Source organism: Pseudophryne corroboree, chromosome 7 (assembly GCF_028390025.1).
Source record: "Pseudophryne corroboree isolate aPseCor3 chromosome 7, aPseCor3.hap2, whole genome shotgun sequence".
NCBI classification, from domain to species: Eukaryota; Metazoa; Chordata; class Amphibia; order Anura; family Myobatrachidae; genus Pseudophryne; species Pseudophryne corroboree.
In genome coordinates this window covers 75,220,149-75,239,520 of record NC_086450.1, presented here as the reverse complement: position 1 = coordinate 75,239,520, position 19,372 = coordinate 75,220,149, and the positions used below count along the sequence as shown (strand labels likewise).

The 19,372-nt window shown below is 46.8% G+C and overlaps 1 protein-coding gene across 3 annotated transcripts in view; it reads right to left on the bottom strand.

Moving 5' to 3' along the window:
* PDE1A (phosphodiesterase 1A) overlaps nucleotides 1–19,372 on the bottom strand; it is a 557,427-nt gene that overhangs the window by 108,968 nt on the left and 429,087 nt on the right. For all 3 annotated transcript variants that reach the window (XM_063933325.1, XM_063933326.1, XM_063933324.1), the window contains exon 2: nucleotides 11,865–11,978. In XM_063933325.1, coding sequence (XP_063789395.1) covers nucleotides 11,865–11,978 — 114 coding nt within the window. The remainder of the gene's footprint in view (nucleotides 1–11,864; nucleotides 11,979–19,372) is intronic.

Genomic DNA, 19,372 nt, shown 5'->3' with positions numbered 1-19,372 from the left:
CCATTACAAAGAGATACAAAGCTCACATACTAGACCAGTCACAAACCATATACAGGCATGGGATCTCTTATCCAGATCTGTTATCCAGAAACCATACCAGATAGAAAAAAAAATAAGAATTTACTTACCGATAATTCTATTTCTCATAGTCCGTAGTGGATGCTGGGGACTCCGTAAGGACCATGGGGAATAGCGGCTCCGCAGGAGACTGGGCACAAAAGTAAAAGCTTTAGGACTACCTGGTGTGCACTGGCTCCTCCCCCTATGACCCTCCTCCAAGCCTCAGTTAGGATACTGTGCCCGGACGAGCGTACACAATAAGGAAGGATATTGAATCCCGGGTAAGACTCATACCAGCCACACCAATCATACCGTACAACCTGTGATCTGAACCCAGTTTACAGCATGATAACAGAGGAGCCTCTGAAAAGATGGCTCACAACAATAATAACCCGATTTTTGTAACAATAACTATGTACAAGTATTGCAGACAATCCGCACTTGGGATGGGCGCCCAGCATCCACTACGGACTATGAGAAATAGAATTATCGGTAAGTAAATTCTTATTTTCTCTAACGTCCTAAGTGGATGCTGGGGACTCCGTAAGGACCATGGGGATTATACCAAAGCTCCCAAACGGGCGGGAGAGTGCGGATGACTCTGCAGCACCGAATGAGAGAACTCCAGGTCCTCCTCAGCCAGGGTATCAAATTTGTAGAATTTAGCAAACGTGTTTGCCCCTGACCAAGTAGCTGCTCTGCAAAGTTGTAAAGCCGAGACCCCTCGGGCAGCCGCCCAAGATGAGCCCACCTTCCTTGTGGAATGGGCATTTACAGATTTTGGCTGTGGCAGGCCTGCCACAGAATGTGCAAGCTGAATTGTACTACAAATCCAGCGAGCAATAGTCTGCTTAGAAGCAGGAGCACCCAGCTTGTTGGGTGCATACAGGATAAATAGCGAGTCAGATTTTCTGACTCCAGCCGTCCTGGAAACATATATTTTCAGGGCCCTGACTACGGTCCAGCAACTTGGAGTCCTCCAAGTCCCTAGTAGCCGCAGGCACCACAATAGGCTGGTTCAAGTGAAATGCTGAAACAACCTTAGGGAGAAATTGAGGACGAGTCCTCAATTCTGCCCTGTCCATATGAAAAATTAGGTAAGGGCTTTTATAGGATAAAGCCGCCAATTCTGAGACACGCCTGGCTGAAGCCAGGGCTAACAGCATTACCACCTTCCATGTGAGATATTTTAAGTCCACAGTGGAAAGTGGTTCAAACCAATGTGATTTTAGGAATCCCAAAACTACATTTAGATCCCAAGGTGCCACTGGAGGCACAAAAGGAGGTTGTATATGCAGTACCCCCTTGACAAACGTCTGTACTTCAGGAACTGAAGCCAGTTCTTTTTGGAAGAAAATCGACAGGGCCGAAATCTGAACCTTAATGGACCTTAATTTTAGGCCCATAGACAGTCCTGTTTGTAGGAAATGCAGGAAACGACCCAGTTGAAATTCCTCTGTAGGGGCCTTCCTGGCCTCGCACCACGCAACATATTTACGCCAAATACGGTGATAATGTTGTACGGTTACATCCTTCCTGGCTTTGATCAGGGTAGGGATGACTTCATCCGGAATGCCTTTTTCCTTCAGGATCCGGCGTTCAACCGCCATGCCGTCAAACGCAGCCACGGTAAGTCTTGTAAGAGACAGGGTCCCTGCTGGAGCAGGTCCTTTCTTAGAGGTAGAGGCCACGGGTCCTCTGTGAGCATCTCTTGAAGTTCCGGGTACCAAGTCCTTCTTGGCCAATCCGGAGCCACGAGTATAGTCCTTACTCCTCTCCTTCTTATGATCCTCAGTACCTTGGGTAAGAGAGGCAGAGGAGGGAACACATACACTGACTGGTACACCCATGGTGTTACCAGAGCGTCCACAGCTATTGCCTGAGGGTCCCTTGACCTGGCGCAATATCTGTCTAGTTTTTTGTTGAGGCGGGACGCCATCATGTCCACCTTTGGTTTTTCCCAACGGTTCACAATCATGTGGAAGACTTCTGGGTGAAGTCCCCACTCCCCCGGGTGGATGTTTACGTGGGCGACTGCCGTGATGTTGTCCGACTGGATCAGCACCGGCTGACCTTGAAGCAGAGGTCTTGCTAGGCTCAGAGCATTGTAGATGGCTCTTAGCTCCAGGATATTTATGTGAAGTGATGTCTCCAGGCTTGACCACAAGCCCTGGAAATTTTTTCCCTGTGTGACTGCTCCCCAGCCTCTCAGGCTGGCATCCGTGGTCACCAGGACCCAGTCCTGAATGCCGAATCTGCGGCCCTCTAGAAGATGAGCACTCTGCAACCACCACAGGAGAGACACCCTTGTCCTTGGAGACAGGGTTATTCGCTGATGCATCTGAAAATGCGATCCGGACCATTTGTCCAGCAGATCCCACTGAAAAGTTCTTGCGTGGAATCTGCCGAATGGAATCGCTTCGTAAGAAGCCACCATTTTTCCCAGGACCCTTGTGCATTGATGCACTGACACTTGGCCTGGTTTTAGGAGGTTCCTGACTAGCTCGGATAACTCCCTGGCTTTCTCCTCCGGGAGAAATACCTTTTTCTGGACTGTGTCCAGAATCATCCCTAGGAACAGCAGACGTGTCGTCGGAATCAGCTGCGATTTTGGAATATTTAGAATCCACCCGTGCTGTCGTAGCACTACTTGAGATAGTGCTACTCCGACCTCTAACTGTTCCCTGGACCTTGCCCTTATCAGGAGATCGTCCAAGTAAGGGATAATTAAGACGCCTTTTCTTCGAAGAAGAATCATCATTTCGGCCATTACCTTGGTAAAGACCCGGGGTGCCGTGGACAATCCAAACGGCAGCGTCTGAAACTGATAGTGACAGTTCTGTACCACAAACCTGAGGTACCCTTGGTGAGAAGGGCAAATTGGGACATGGAGGTAAGCATCCTTGATGTCCAGAGACACCATATAGTCCCCTTCTTCCAGGTTCGCTATCACTGCTCTGAGTGACTCCATCTTGAATTTGAACTTTTGTATGTAAGTGTTCAAGGATTTCAGATTTAAAATAGGTCTCACGAGCCGTCCGGCTTCGGTACCACAAACAGCGTGGAATAATACCCCTTTCCCTGTTGTAGGAGGGGTACCTTGATTATCACCTGCTGGGAATACAGCTTGTGAATGGCTTCCAATACCGCCTCCCTGTCGGAGGGAGACGTTGGTAAAGCAGACTTCAGGAACCGGCGAGGGGGAGACGTCTCGAATTCCAATTTGTACCCCTGAGATACTACCTGCAGGATCCAGGGGTCCACTTGCGAGTGAGCCCACTGCGCGCTGAAATTCTTGAGACGACCCCCCACCGTACCTGAGTCCGCTTGTAAGGCCCCAGCGTCATGCTGAGGACTTGGCAGAAGCGGGGGAGGGCTTCTGTTCCTGGGAAGAGGCTGCCTGCTGCAGTCTTTTTCCCCTTCCTCTGCCCCGGGGCAGATATGAGTGGCCTTTTGCCCGCTTGCCCTTATGGGGACGAAAGGATTGAGCCTGAAAAGACGGTGTCTTTTTCTGCTGAGAGGTGACCTGGGGTAAAAAGGTGGATTTCCCAGCCGTTGCCGTGGCCACCAGGTCCGATAGACCGACCCCAAATAACTCCTCCCCTTTATACGGCAATACTTCCATATGCCGTTTGGAATCCGCATCACCTGACCACTGTCGCGTCCATAACCCTCTTCTGGCAGAAATGGACAGCGCACTTACTCTTGATGCCAGAGTGCAAATATCCCTCTGTGCATCTCGCATATATAGAAATGCATCCTTTAAATGCTCTATAGTCAATAATATACTGTCCCTGTCCAGGGTATCAATATTTTCAGTCAGGGAATCCGACCAAGCCACCCCAGCACTGCACATCCAGGCTGAGGCGATTGCTGGTCTCAGTATAACACCAGTATGTGTGTATATACTTTTTAGGATATTTTCCAGCTTTCTATCAGCTGGCTCCTTGAGGGCGGCCGTATCCGGAGACGGTAACGCCACTTGTTTTGATAAGCATGTGAGCGCCTTATCTACCCTTGGGGGTGTTTCCCAACGCGCCCTAACCTCTGGCGGGAAAGGGTATAATGCCAATAATTTTTTAGAAATTAGCAGTTTTTTATCGGGGGAAACCCACGCTTCATCACACACCTCATTTAATTCATCTGATTCAGGAAAAACTACGGGTAGTTTTTTCACACCCCACATAATACCCTTTTTTGTGGTACTTGTAGTATCAGGAATGTTCAAAACCTCCTTCATTGCCGTGATCATGTAACGTGTGGCCCTACTGAAAAATACGTTTGTTTCCTCACCGTCGACACTGGAGTCAGTGTCCGTGTCTGGGTCTGTGTCGACCATCTGAGGTAACGGGCGCTTTAGAGCCCCTGACGGTGTTTGAGACGCCTGGACAGGTATTAACTGTTTTTCCGGCTGTCTCATGTCGTCAACAGTCTTTTGTAAAGTGCTGACGCTATCACGTAATTCCTTCCATACGACCATCCAGTCAGGTGTCGACTCCCTAGGGGTTGACATCACTATTACAGGCAATTGCTCCGCCTCCATACCATTTTCCTCCTCATACATGTCGACACAACGTACCGACACACAGCACACACACAGGGAATGCTCTGATAGAGGACAGGACCCCACTAGCCCTTTGGGGAGACAGAGGGAGAGTTTGCCAGCACACACCAGAGCGCTATATATATACAGGGATAACCTTATATAAGTGTTTTTCCCTTATATAGCTGCTGTATTATTAATCTGCCAAATTTAGTGCCCCCCCTCTCTTGCTTTACCCTGTTTCTGTAGTGCAGGACTGCAGGGGAGAGTCAGGGAGCTTCCCTCCAACGGAGCTGTGAGGGAAAATGGCGCTTGTGTGCTGAGGAGATAGGCTCCGCCCCCTTCTCGGCGGCCTTTCTCCCGCTTTTTTAAGGAAAAACTGGCAGGTGTTAAATGCATCCATATAGCCCAGGAGCTATATGTGATGTATTTTTAGCCATCTAAGGTGTTTTTATTGCGTCTCAGGGCGCCCCCCCCAGCGCCCTGCACCCTCAGTGACCGGAGTGTGAAGTGTGCTGAGAGCAATGGCGCACAGCTGCGGTGCTGTGCGCTACCTTATTGAAGACAGGACGTCTTCTGCCGCCGATTTCCCGGACCTCTTCAGTCTTCTGGCTCTGTAAGGGGGCCGGCGGCGCGGCTCTGGGACCCATCCATGGCTGGGCCTGTGATCGTCCCTCTGGAGCTAATGTCCAGTAGCCTAAGAAGCCCAATCCACTCTGCACGCAGGTGAGTTCGCTTCTTCTCCCCTTAGTCCCTCGGTGCAGTGAGCCTGTTGCCAGCAGGTCTCACTGAAAATAAAAAACCTAAAACTAAACTTTTCACTAAGCAGCTCAGGAGAGCCACCTAGTGTGCACCCTTCTCGTTCGGGCACAAAAATCTAACTGAGGCTTGGAGGAGGGTCATAGGGGGAGGAGCCAGTGCACACCAGGTAGTCCTAAAGCTTTTACTTTTGTGCCCAGTCTCCTGCGGAGCCGCTATTCCCCATGGTCCTTACGGAGTCCCCAGCATCCACTTAGGACGTTAGAGAAAATATTATTATTATTTCCGCTGTTTGGCAATTTATTGTACACGCTGGCTTGATTGCCAATTGTTTCCTTCTACAGTCTCTGTAATGAGCTCTGAGAAACAATTTAGGGTCTGCTACAGAGATGTACATAAACCTGATGGTGTACGCCCTACTGCAGGCATTAACATATTTTTGCACAGCAGCTGCATTCAAAAACAGAGCTGCTGTGCAAAAATGTCCATCTCTGAAAAAGACCCTTGGTGGCAATGGGATATACCAGGTGCCTATTGGAGGAAAGACAAGAATTAGGGGTCTATGTACTAAGCTTCGGAGAGAGGTAAAGTACCAACCAATCAGCTCTTAACTGCCATGTTACAGGCTGTGTTTGAAAAATGACAGAAGCTGGTTGTTTGGTACTTTATCTCCATCCACTTTATCACTCTCCCAGGCTTAATACACATCCCCCTGGTATCCGGACTCTAGGTCGACACCCATTGGTTGACAGTGAGTAGATCAACACTAGGAATAGGTCGACACTGCCATTGGGTTGACATCAACAAGGTCGACATGAAAAAAGGTTGACAGGATTTTTTCAGGTTTTTTTTTTACTTTTTCATACTTTATGATCTACAAGGACTACAATTGGGAACTGTAACCTGTGCTGAGCGCAGGGGTAGCAGAGCGAGGCACCTTGCCCGCAGCATGGAGAGCGAAGCGAGCCATGCAAGGGGATGCGGTGCACTAATTGGGGTGTTCCCGGTCACTTGACGGAGAAAACGACACCAAAAAAACATTAAAAACTCATGTCGACCTTTTTTCCCGTCGATCTTGTTCATGTCGACCTAATGGCAGTGTCGACCTATTTCTAGTGTTGACCTACCCACTGTCGACCAATGGATGTTGACCGAATGGGTGTCAACCTAATTGCTGTCGACATTGAGTCCCATACCCCAACCCCCTATAGGCAGTGTGAACCAAAATACCGAAAACAGCAAATCCTAAGTATTCCAGATAACAAATCTCATACCTCTACTCGCCAGTACAGGTTAAAGACATCAACATTGCAAATACTAACTCTGAATAAAGTGTTTATTTTCATGATGACCACTGGGCTGCGGAGAACTTTAAATTATTTGATGAATTAAGTCATAGTTAAGAAATTGGCACACTCAACGCGAGTCTAAAGTGATATTAGTTTTACAGAAACAAAGACTTTCATTGAATATTAATGAGCACATTATGTTAGGATTTCACTTCGTTTAACCAGATATTACAGGGATAATCTTGAAAGCCATGTTCCAAATGAAAATGTAACAGTACCATGTATGGATATTGCACTATTTTAAGACGAGTCTTTCAGTAAGGAGAGAGTTTAGGTCACGACTTATGGGGAAAAAGTTTCTGAAATAATTTTTTCCTTTTGGACAACCAGTAATAATGTAGCTAATTAAATGAGGTGCTTAAAAATAGCTTTTGTTATTACCATAGTCTTTCTTTATACTCTACTGTATGCAGATGTATTCACTAAGGGGATTTACTCATAGTTGGTTTAATATTGGGATTTGAATGCAATAAAATGCATGCTTGTTATTAGAGGCGTCGGAACGGGGGGCGAGCAAGGGGGCAGCATGCCCCCCCAAACATGACAGAGGCACAGGCACGAATGAAAGGGAACGCTTACCCCCGGATCCCCGCAGGCGACTCCCCCTCTAAAAAGTGTGCTGCCGCAGCCTGCTGTTGTCCTAGCCGGCTCTTCACTGATGCATTACTGGGAGGAGGCGTGGCCATGCTGAGTCTGCTGAGAAATCCCCGCCTCCTCCCAGATGTGCATCTATGAAGAGCTGACTAGGACAGGACATGGGGCATAGCAGGCTACGGCAGCACACTGTTTTTACAGTAGGAGTCGCCCGGAGGTAAGCACTGGGGGGGGGGGGGGGGTGATGAGATTTGGGGGAGTGCCAAAATTCCATTTTTTCTACACCCCCCCCCCCCCCAACCTCAAAACATTCTGTTGCCCCTGCTTGTTATCACACTTGTACACTGAGCGGGATGTAATGGAGACCAAGTTCACCCGACATGCGGGGTGCCGGCTGAACTCTGACTTTTTTCAAAGGGACAGTCATTTACAAGGCATGGGTTTGCCTTGTAAATGACTGCATGGTTTTGCCTTGTAAAAACGTCCGAGTTCAGCCGGCATCCCACATGTCGGGCGATCTTGGATTCCATTGCAACCCGCCGCTAGACTGGGTGAGGACCCAACATTCTGAAATAAGGTTTAAAGTTTTCAAAAACATTTGAAAGCAACTTGTAGCGCAGTTATCTATACAAGCCAGCAGCCCACACACCCATACAGAGAAGAAAACACCAACTTCTAAAATTTATATACTTTTTTGTGTGGATGGGCAGATTTGGCGCTGAAGCTTACAGAAGTTGTATGATATCTTCTTTAAGCTTTAGCGCTAAATCCACACATCAATACAAATGTTTAAAAAGTTTCAACAAAATATTTCTAAGTGATGTTTTAGCAATTTGGAAATGTTTTCACCTTTTTTCAGTTTGGTGAACCCTCTAAAAAGATTCTGGAGGAGATTTATCAAATCTTAAAGTGGAAAAGGATAAAGTACCAACCAATCAGCTTCTGTCAAATTTCAGGCTAGGTTTGAAAAAAACAGCAGATGATTGATTAGTACTTTATCTCTCTCCACTTTATCTCTCTCCGAGCTTTAACACATCTCCCTCTTTTTATGTGGCCACGCCACTTATAGCTACAAAGGGCCTGATATTTTGCACCAATTTTTGGTCACACCCAAACATTGAGCCTGAAACGTTTCTTTGGAGGCAATTCAATTCCTTGGGGCATCACTATAACTAATGGGAGCCTGATGGAGCAATTCAATTGTTCTAAGTGCCCATTAATTATCACTCTTGTCGTGCCCAATTAGACCGGGTTTAGCCACGTTTGGCAGCTAATCCCATCTAAACTCTTGGTTAGGATGCCCAGTTTTTAATGGCAAAATTAGGGGGCTTTGGACAGGGAAGACCAATCAGAAGCCAAAGTGAGTTGATTCATCTGGAATTGTACAGTAGAACTGTAGAAGGAATGGAGAAGTGCAGGGTAACATGTAAAAGCCCCAGTTATCCACCTAGGCGGAGGGACACATTTAAACTTTCATTTCATCTGTCACTTTTTGCGGCATGTAGCATTGCATTATTACAGATTTAAATTTTATATACATTATTTGTAAGCCAATTCTCAGAACTTCATGGCTGCTTTTCAAAATTAATTATTCAATGTACATACAGTAGGTTACAGAATGAGCACACGGAATGATTACATGCATGCATTGTCTAATATTACATACTGCGTTCAACTATAGGTAACACTAACCCTTATAATGTACAGATCTTACTAATAACCGTTTATTCTTATGGAAGCCTTCTTAAAAAGTAAAAATTAATAAAACATACAATATTAATAGTTAATCTAAAATAATAAATCTTTGGGCAATATCCCTATTTTATATCTACAGAGCACCTGCAGTTACTATACAGATTAATGTAACCTGCAGAACCTGACCCAGGGGGTGTATGTGATACTTGTTTTAGGATGGCTTACTTTATGTCAAACAATGTGGAGACAATCACCTAAGAACACAAGATACATATATGCATCAGGCACAACAATTTTGAGCTCTCAAGAGTATTCTGGAAATCTTCTACCATGACATAGTCTGTGTGCTATGCCCACCCTGGCACCCTTCTTTCTTTCCTTCTCGTGCTGCCCTATCTTGACTTTTAAATGTCATGTGACATATAGTAGTGATTCACTAGTGCTAAAGTCGGGCTTTTGCAGAAGTAGGTCAGATATAGAGCCCCCTATGGGTCTCCATCAGTTACAACAAACTGCTATTTTTAGAACAATAGGGCTTACTTTGATGGCCTGTTAGGAATATTATGAAGTACATGTAAATGCTTACTACCCCTTTTGGTTTACAACACTGTAAGTCAAATACCGGGGGGGGGGCATATATTAGCCATTTTATAGATGTGGCAATAAAGTACTTTGAAGGTGAAAACAAAAAGTGAATAAAAGTAATACCTTCAGAAGCAATCATTTGCAAGAAGGGACCTCTTTGACTCGAAAGGCTGTGATGATTTCCTATGCCATTAGCTATACTATGTAACAAACTTGGTGGTTAATGTTAAAATAAGTGAAGTCAAAAATAACATCAAAATCAGATCATTATTTTATCATGTGCACCTTAGTTATGTGTAAGTCACCCATGCTTACATAAGTAAACACAACCGGCAATTTGTTATAGCCACACCTTCATTTCAAAGTCACACAAACGGAATTCTTTTAAAAGTACATATTACATTTAAAAGGCCAGATGTACTAAGCCTTGAAAAGTGATTAATTTAATTGGTGATGAAGTGGCAGCCAATCAGCTCCTAACTGTCATTTTTCAAACCCAGCTTGTAACATGGCAGTTAGGAGCTGATTGGCTGGCACTTTATCACCGTGAAATTAATCACTCTTCACGGCTTAGTACATCTCCCCCTTATTAGTACCTACAGTCGAGAGCAGTATAGCTAAGCATTGAAGTATTTCTCTAAAAAAATATATTGATTATGACATGCAATCCATAGAGATAAGTGAAAGGAAACAAATGAAAGGAGAATACAGGAGATTGTTTTAAGCCAAGCACGCTGAGAGACATGCACATTAAGTTATAGATAGTGACAAACTGAGCATCACAGTAAGGTTCTGGTTATAAAGGGGTCTATTCATGAAGCAGTGAAAAGTGTGGAGAAGTGAGCCAGTGGAGAAGTTGCATATGGCAACCAATCAGCAGCTATGTTTAATTTTAAAGAATGTACTTTATAAATGTTACCTCAACACTGATTGGTTGCCATGGGCAACTTCTCCACTGACTCACTTCTCAACTCTTTTCACTGCTTCATGAATAGACCCCACAATCTTGGAATTTCACCCTTTTTACCAGAGCCGGCCCTAGCCAATTTGATGCCCTAGGCAAAATTTTGTCTGGTGCCCCCTAGCTCCGCCGCTAGTTCTGCATCTGTACCTGCAACGCTCAGGTAGTGGGGCACACCGGGGGGTTACCCTGTGGGCCAGTTCAACTCTGCACAATGCCACACAGTAATGACCAGAATACATATAATTCCACACAGTAAAGGAACCTTACACATATGCCCCACATTAGTAATGCCCATAATACACATAATGCCACACAGTAATGCACCTTACACATATGCCCCACATTAGTAATGCCCATAATACACATATACTGCCACAGATACTGCCACACTTGCTGGTTATACAAAAAGATCAGTATCAAACATGTAGAAACTGTCCATTCTCTTCACTATTCAGTGTGTTTGCTGGTGTCTGTTACTCCCGTTAACTGCATGCCCTTTACTTTATACTGTGGGAGCTAAATGCTCTGCCCTCCAGTCTGATGTGTCCGAAAGTCACACTGTACTGATGTTTCATATAGAAATAGCACAGCGCAACTTACTGACCACGTTACAGTGCTAGATGGCAGGGGAATATTACGGTATGGACTGACTAGGAAAAAAAGTGTGGGGAGAACACTGCCCATGTTATTTCCCTGCAGACTCCTGGGGACAAGGGACACACACAGGATGGCAGGGTCCCCCTCCCCCATGTTCACAAGCAGTATAGGTGATGTCAGGTTTCTGTGAAGCAGTCTTCCAAAATACTCATGTGTTATCATAAGGAGCCATCCAGTAATAACCATAAATAGTCAGTGAAAATGTCACAGGTCCAGGAATTGCATTTACTGGGCTTCTGCTGTCTGTCTGAGGTCTCACAAGTCAGGGGCATTCAAGCATGTCGGAGGAAGTTTAAGGCACAGTGTGCATTTTTTTGACAAATGTAAACAGCAGTGTATACAAGTACTGATTGAATACATTTGGAAAGTAACAGTTAGTTTGCGGACTGTCCCTCTCAGCATGAGATACTGCAGGGACATGCTTGGGTGCCCCTAGACATGCTTGAATGCCCTAGGCAAATGCCTAGCCTGCCTATAGCTAAGGCCGGCTCTGCTTTTTACTACGTGTACACTACAATTCATGTACACCTGGTCTGTGTTCGCTTGTGTATGGCCAGGCCTCAGAAAACAGACACATCGATACTCATTTGTAAAAGTTTTAAACTGTAAACATCATAAAATAAGAAAACTTTTTGAATATTACACAACTACTGTATACCTGGTTTCATCAATGTAAACTGCTTCCAATACTGAGGCTGCATACTCAATATTATTCTTCAGGTCAGACACATTAATATCACCCTTCTCAAGCTGCTTCACCAAACATCTCAATCTGTGAAAAAAAAGAAAGCAACAATTACAAGATGTACAATACATTTGTATAATTATAAAGCTTGTTAGGAAAATATGAATTTATTTATCAATTGCAGAATAAGTGGTTGAGCAGATTAGGTACATAACATGAGGAAATTGCATTTTTTCCATTGGTCCATAAATGAGTGCAAATAATGGTTAGAGTTTGCAATTATAATAAAAGATATGAGCAATACTCTGTGTTGTGTGTTTCCTTCCTATCTCTCTGCTTCCTTGCGCTAGTGGACTATGGGGGTCATTCCGAGTTGATAGCTCGCTGCCGTTTTTCGCAGCATAGCGATCAGACTAAAAAACGGATGTTCTGCGCATGCGTATGGGCCGCAGGGCGCACGCGCCAAGTAATTTCACATAAACTATGCAATTTTACACAGGGGTGAGCGACGCTTTTCAGTCGTTCTGCTGATCGGTGAGTGATTGACAGGAAGTGGGTGTTTCCGGGCGGAAACGGACCGTTTTCCGGGAGTGTGCTAAAAAAACGCAGGCGTGTCAGGCCAAAATGCAGGAGTGGCTGGAGAAACGGGGGAGTGGCTGGCCGAACGCAGGGTGTGTTTGTGACGTCAAACCAGGAACTAAACAGTCTGCAGTGATCGCAATCTAGGAGTAGGTCTGGAGCTACTCAGAAACTGCAGGAAAAGATTTTCGAGCAATTCTGCTAATCTTTCATTCGCACTTCTGCTAAGCTAAGATACACTCCCAGAGGGCGGCGGCCTAGCGTGTGCAATGCTGCTAAAAGCAGCTAGCGAACGATCAACTCGGAATGAGGGCCTTTAACTTCAGTGTGAGGTTGTAGTATCACCTAGTGTGCGAACACTTATTGGTGACACTTGTGATCTGAGGCCAAGTGTACCAAGGATGATCATCCACTCTCCACTGAAAAAGGTTGTTTAATGGTAAGCTCAGGTGCCCAGCCGGAACCGGAAATAAACATACTCTTTCAGTTATACAAAAAAAATGATAGAAATAACTTAAGGTCCATACACACTTAACGATATAATGAGCGACGTCGCTCATTTTCCCCCTCCTTGAGCGACGTCGCTCATTATATCGTTAAGTGTGTATGCCGCCAGCGACGACCGATGCGCGGCCCTGTGGGTCGGCAATGATCGTCGCTGTCGGTAGGGCATGCATGAAGGATGTGGACTGTCGTCCACGACCTTCATGCAGGGCTGGCGGGGGCGTGACGTCACTGAGCGATATGAGCGGTCATATCGCTCAGTGCGTACAGGCGGCCGCCGACCGGCCGGCCCGGGAGGGGGAAACATTAGACGATGTCGCTCACAGAGCGACATCGTCTAATGTGTATGGGCCTTTAGTGCACAACAGCAGCTGATAATGTCTCAAACTCCCAAGAGGTCTCCTTCACCCCTCACCAAAAGTGCAAATAGAAAAAAAAAGTTGGCGATGGAAACTTAACCAGCGCTTCAAATTACTCCCCGGATGTCGTGGCCTTCACAGATTTTCACCATTAGGGGATATTTGCCACGTAAATGAAACATACAGTAAAAGTGTATATAGTGAAATACCGTTTTAATACTATATATATATATATATATATATATATATATATACACATACAAAACACTTAATATTTTAAGATACAGGGCCAGATGTACTAAGCCTGAAAAGTGATAAATATCACAGTGATAAAGTACCAGCCAATCGGCTCCTAACTGTCATTTTTCAAACACAGCCTGTAATATGGCAGTTAGGAGCCGATTGGCTGGTGCTTTATCACAGTGATATTTATCACTTTTCAGGCTTAGTACATCTCCCCCACTGACTTTACACCTTGAAAAAGACCCCAGCACGGGGTGAAAACATGTCGGTGTGTTTGCAGTTGCCAACGAAGAGTTTGACCGGTGTCCAGTGAGATCCAACAGGCTTTACTGTGGCATTATCCGGAATTCCTATCGTAAACCCATATGCTGTTGAGAACTGTTTGGCCGCAGCAGTACTTAATGATCTGGTAATTACCCGTTGTGTTATGCTGCTCCAGGACCTATGTCATATCTGATAAAAAAAAAAAATTCATTTTAAGTGTTTTGTATGTGTATATAGATGGTATTAAAATGGTATTTCACTATATACACTTTTATGTTTCATTTACATGGAAAATATCCCCCGATGGTGAAAATTTGTGAAGGCCACGAGACCCGGGGAGTAATTTGAAGCACTGGTTAAGTTTCCATCTCCAACTTTTTCTTCTATTTATACTTTTTCTGTTACGTTTAGGTTGCACTACCGGACCACTGTTGGTGGAAGCCATCTGGTTGGATTTCTCAAGAAGAAGTGCTCCAAATTCTGAAGGCACTTATGAAATTTATCCACACAAGCTTCGATTGTGCGACCAATGGGACATCGAAAGACACACCTGATGGTAATGCAGTGTCATAAGATGCAAGAAGTGGGCGTCTCAGTCTTTGCACATTCAGAGGCAAGCTTGCACACCAGGACACAGCAGTAACTGCAGGAAAAGACGTAGCTGTGCCCAGTATCTGAGCACGCCTCATAACCAGGCCCACAGTGAGGGATGCCTGCAAGCTGCTCTATAATAAGAAAAGAACTCAAAAAGTAACTTAGTTTGTTTTCCAGTTTTATGTTCTTGTTTATTCAAATTTATTGTAGTATGATACTTTTAGGAGTCAGTTCAATTAGAAACAATGGGGTTTGGCTGCTGTTGAAAAGATGGCACCGGCAGCTGATCTCACCCCCCTCGCGGTCTAGTCTCACCCTGAACTTGTGGAATTTTGTACAGCTGTAAACTTGCAAGTAATTGAATTGACCGCTTAGACAATAACAAAGACAAAAATCCTGTAACTTTAGGTGAGTTCCAGCACATTTTTTCTGGGTACCTTTTTCCATAGGAAAAAACACTGATAAAAGTTAATTCACTAGCACTTGAGTTTAGTTGTTTACTTTCTTTTCTCCGTTTCTCTTAGAATTTCCCTGAGATTTACAGAGCATCTTAAAGATACACGATGTACAAAGAAACTGCAAAAACATGAAAGTATTATGGCACCTTTTCTTGTGAGTATACTACTAGAGGGGACTTCACCATAAATCTGGAAAAGTATTCAACTGCAGCGAAAAATACTAAACAAGTAATGTATGCTTCCCCTTGTACTGTATATTATATACTCTTATGTCTTTCTGATGTGTATTAGTGGCGGCGCCTATGTATCCTAGAAATATGGCATTTATGCAGGACCAAGTTAACCATTCTTTATTTCTTTACCAGCTTTTTAAATTGAGTTTTATCACTTAGTCCAGATTACTTGGCAGTAAAATGTGTCTCTTCTGTGATACTGGCCTTTACTTCCATACAATAGCATTACATTTAATTAAATAAAAAAATGTTTTTTTTTTTAATAGTACGGATGGTATTATTTTGTCAATTGGACCTTCTGGGTTCCGCTGCATCAGCTCCTTGTTAATCTCAGCCAGATAGATGTGGGCATTAAATAATTTCTTTCTTTGCAATCAAGGTCATATTATCTAGAATGATGGCCTGCTGCTGCCGCTGATAATATAGCAAATGATTCATCTTGCTCTAATTGATACTTAAAATACATTCTATAATTTATAAGTAACATTTTTACTAAATTGATCCCTGCTAGGAATTACCAGGCAGCAGGGGATCCAGCCCCTTGATAGATTGGCCCGGAAATTAACCTTCTGTTACATTTGCCAATATCTACAAAAGGGCTACTAAATATTTTAGGATATTTACATAATTTATTCATGAATTCCACAATTCTTTTTCAGTACTTACTATATATTATTTGTTGACGTTGCTTTCAACTACTGTATAACTTTTGATGAAACTTATGGCCACCTATAGTACTCCATTTGATATATACAGCATCCTTATAGTTAAAACTTCAAAAAGACTAGTTTTGATTATGATAGTAAACTAGGTGCTTCATCGCGCCCTACGGGCGCTCTTCACACCGTCGCAAGGGGCTACGCCCCCTTAACCCTTGCATGCCTTTCTGGGGTTTAATATTTGTATTATATGGAGTATTACCTGCATTCCTTTGTTAGTGGGCGTGCGATGGTGAAGGAGGCGCAGCCCCTTGCGACGGCGTGAACAGCACCTGCAGGGCACGATGTACAGAATGTAGCGGGTGCGGGGGGGACTGCGGATGGTGTCTGTAGATGCTGCGGGTGGAGGGGAGGCAGAAGTGGGGGTGGGGCCTGGATGGGGAAGGTTCGGGAGGTGCTGCGTGAGGGGGAGGGGCAGAGGAGTCGGGGATGCAGATGGGGGAGGGGTCCGGAGGCACTGCAGGTGGGGGAGGGGCAGGGGTGCCACGGGTGGGAGAGGGGCAGGTGTGGGGATGTTGTGGATGGGTGAAGGGTTCCGGAGGTGCTGTGGGATGGGAAGGGACGGGAGTGCCGGGGGTTGGGTAGGGGACAGCAGGCACCATGGGTAGGGGCAGGTACGGGTGTTGCGGCGGATGGGAAAGGAGGTCCGGAGGTGCTGCAGGTGGTGGAGGGGCAGGTGCGGGGGTGCCATTGGTGGGGGAGGGGTGGGTGTGGGGGGGACCGCTGATGGAGGAGGGTGTCTGCAGATGCTGCGGATGGAGGGGGGCAGGTGTGGGGGGAGACATATAAGGGGGGTGAATGGTGGAAGGGGCCTGGAGGTGCTGTGGGTGGTGAAGGGGTGGAGGAGTGGGAGCCACGGGTGGTGTAGGGGGTCTGGAGGCACAGCATGTGGGGGAGGGGTGAAGTGCCGCTTGTGGTGGAGGGGAAGGTGCGGAGGTGTGGTGCATTGGGGAGAGGTCTGGAGGCGCTGCGGGTACTGTACATGCCATAAAAGGTAGTTGGAGGGTATGCAGTAACAGGGCCAGGACAGGGGTGACAGGGTCAGAACAGGGGTGACGGTGCCAGGACAGGGGTGACAGGGCCAGGACAGGGGTGACAGGGCCAGGACAGAAATGATAGGGACAGGATAGGGGTGACAGGGCCAGGGTAGGGGCGGCAGGACCAGGACAGGGGTGACGGGGCCAGTATAGGGTTGACAGGGCAAGCACAGGGGTGACAGGGCCAGGATAGGGGTAACAGGGCTAGCATAAGGTTGACAGGGCAGGATAAGGGTGAAAGGGCCAGGATAAGGGTGGCAGGGCAAGGCCAGGGGTGACAGGGACATGACAGAACACAGGGCACGGGAGAGATTGGTATTAGGGACAAAACAGTGGTGACAGACAGATGTGTCTTACCGGAGTCACTGCTGCTGGCTGCTGCTGTTCCACTCCAACCTGTTGGGATCTGCTGCTGCTGGAGACTTGGCATGGCTGACTCTCTCAGGCTGGAGTCCTGCTTTCTCTGCCCGTCCGCATCCCTCCCCCCCCTCCTCAGTCACACACCGCAGACCTCGCGCAGCTGCCGGGCACTGTGGTAAGGTGAGACTGGAAATGACTGGTTAGCCACCTGGAGATGCTGCGGCTGGAGGGAGGAGGGGGTCATAGCATGCACGTGGCGCGGACCTCACGGCTGCCGGGCACTGTGGTAAGGGGAGACTGGGAGTGACTGGTTAGCTCCCAGGAGACGCTGCGGCTGGAGGGAGGAGTGGGTCAGATCCTGCAAGCAGCTCGGATTTCTGCAGTGCTACCCGCCAGCTAAAGTGTGTGAATGAGCTGGGCGCACTCCACTGTGGGTGGCAGCGCTGCAGCTAGCGGTGGGGTTGCCGGGGCTGGAGATAACAGAGGCAGTATGGAACCTGCACAGCGGCAGGTGCCCCACAAAACTGCAGCTAAGAAGCGTGGAGTGTGCCAGAAAGTGACGCTCCTCTGCACCAGAGAGACCCTGCTGAGTATGCCGATGTGGGGGGTCAAGCACACAGTGAGCCGGTGCCCGTCTGTCTGTATGACATACCCCTCACACAACCCCATACCTCCCAAATGTCCAGATTTTCGCGGGACAGTCCCATTTTTTGGGGTCTGTCCCGCTGTCCCACCCGCGGGTCGCAGTGTCCGGCGGTGGGGGGGGGGGGAATTTGGAAAGCTCCTGTACTCGCTGTTCTGCTTAGCAGAGCAGCGGTGAATAGTGGAGACAGAGGGAGAGGGGGCATCAGGGGGTACGGATTAATGGGGGGGTTCCAGCAGCAGAGCCGGATTAAGGGGGGGGGGGCAGGGGATACGTACCGTTGGCCCCACAGTTTTAGGGGGCCCCCCGGCTGGAGTAGCTCTGTCCCAGCTCTGAAGCCCCCCCCCCCCCGTCCTGCCAGCAACAGCGGCAGCATTGTGCTACAGTCAGCACACGCTGCTGCATATTGGCAGGTCTGTGTTGTTGCAGGGAGGCAGCAGTCTCCCTGCTTTCTTCTCCCTGTGCGGGTGTGTAAGGGGGAGCGACCACCCCCTCTGGATTTAGCCCTAGCTGAGGGGCCAAAATCCCATTAAAAAAATAAAATACGGAATTTGCATAAGGGGGCGTGGCCGCGCGGTCCGCGATTAGGCCACGCCCCCAACCCACAGCAGGCACAGCAATGAGATAGGGCTCCCCTGTCTCAAGTGCCCTGGGCCCCCCAGCCTCATAATCAGCCCCTGGGAGCATGCCAGCAGCTCACAGAGCGCTGGGCATGCTCCCTCACTGACGAAAACGGGGACCCTCCCGTGAAGCCACGCCCCCTTTTCGCCGAGTGTGTTTCCTTCCTTCTGCCTGGAGAAAGCTCCTGCAGAAAGCTGGGAGGTCTGCACCCCTGCCTGTGCCATGCCCAATGCCCATGCTATCTGCTTCTGCTCCTAGTCTCCTGTAGATTTGGCCAGATCTCTGTGACTCATTTGACTAACTCCGCCCACTGTTGTGACTCCGCCTAGCGTTAGCAAATGAATCACAAGGTCACAGAATAGGGCTATTATATAGGAGATGATTGAGCGTATTTTTTGTATTCTTATTTTGTGAGCTAAATTTACATATTTGGTTCTTAATATAGCCATGCCAACACAGAAGTCAAGGTCTACAAGGAAAGATAATGATCAATTACCCAAGGCGCAAACACACCTGTGCAGCTACCTGAGGTTGAAAGGGCCACTTAACCCTTATAAGCAAATACAATATGGAAAAAAACACAGGTATAAAGCGCTCGGTGTTGTTTCACATCTAGCAATAAGCAAGTAATACTTAAAGTCCCAAAATGATCAAGACAGTCCCGTGGATAATGGAATCCCGTCTAATGATCCTCTGGCAACGTTCTCACAGGAAGAAACCTCTGTCTCCAATAGTTGCTCAAGATGACATAAAAAGGAAACAATACAATATCATGGTGTAGTATGTCCACAACCTTCGTTTATATAGCAGCAAAAACAGACGTTAGGGATCCAATGCGTACCCCACTCACAATATATGAGATGTTAA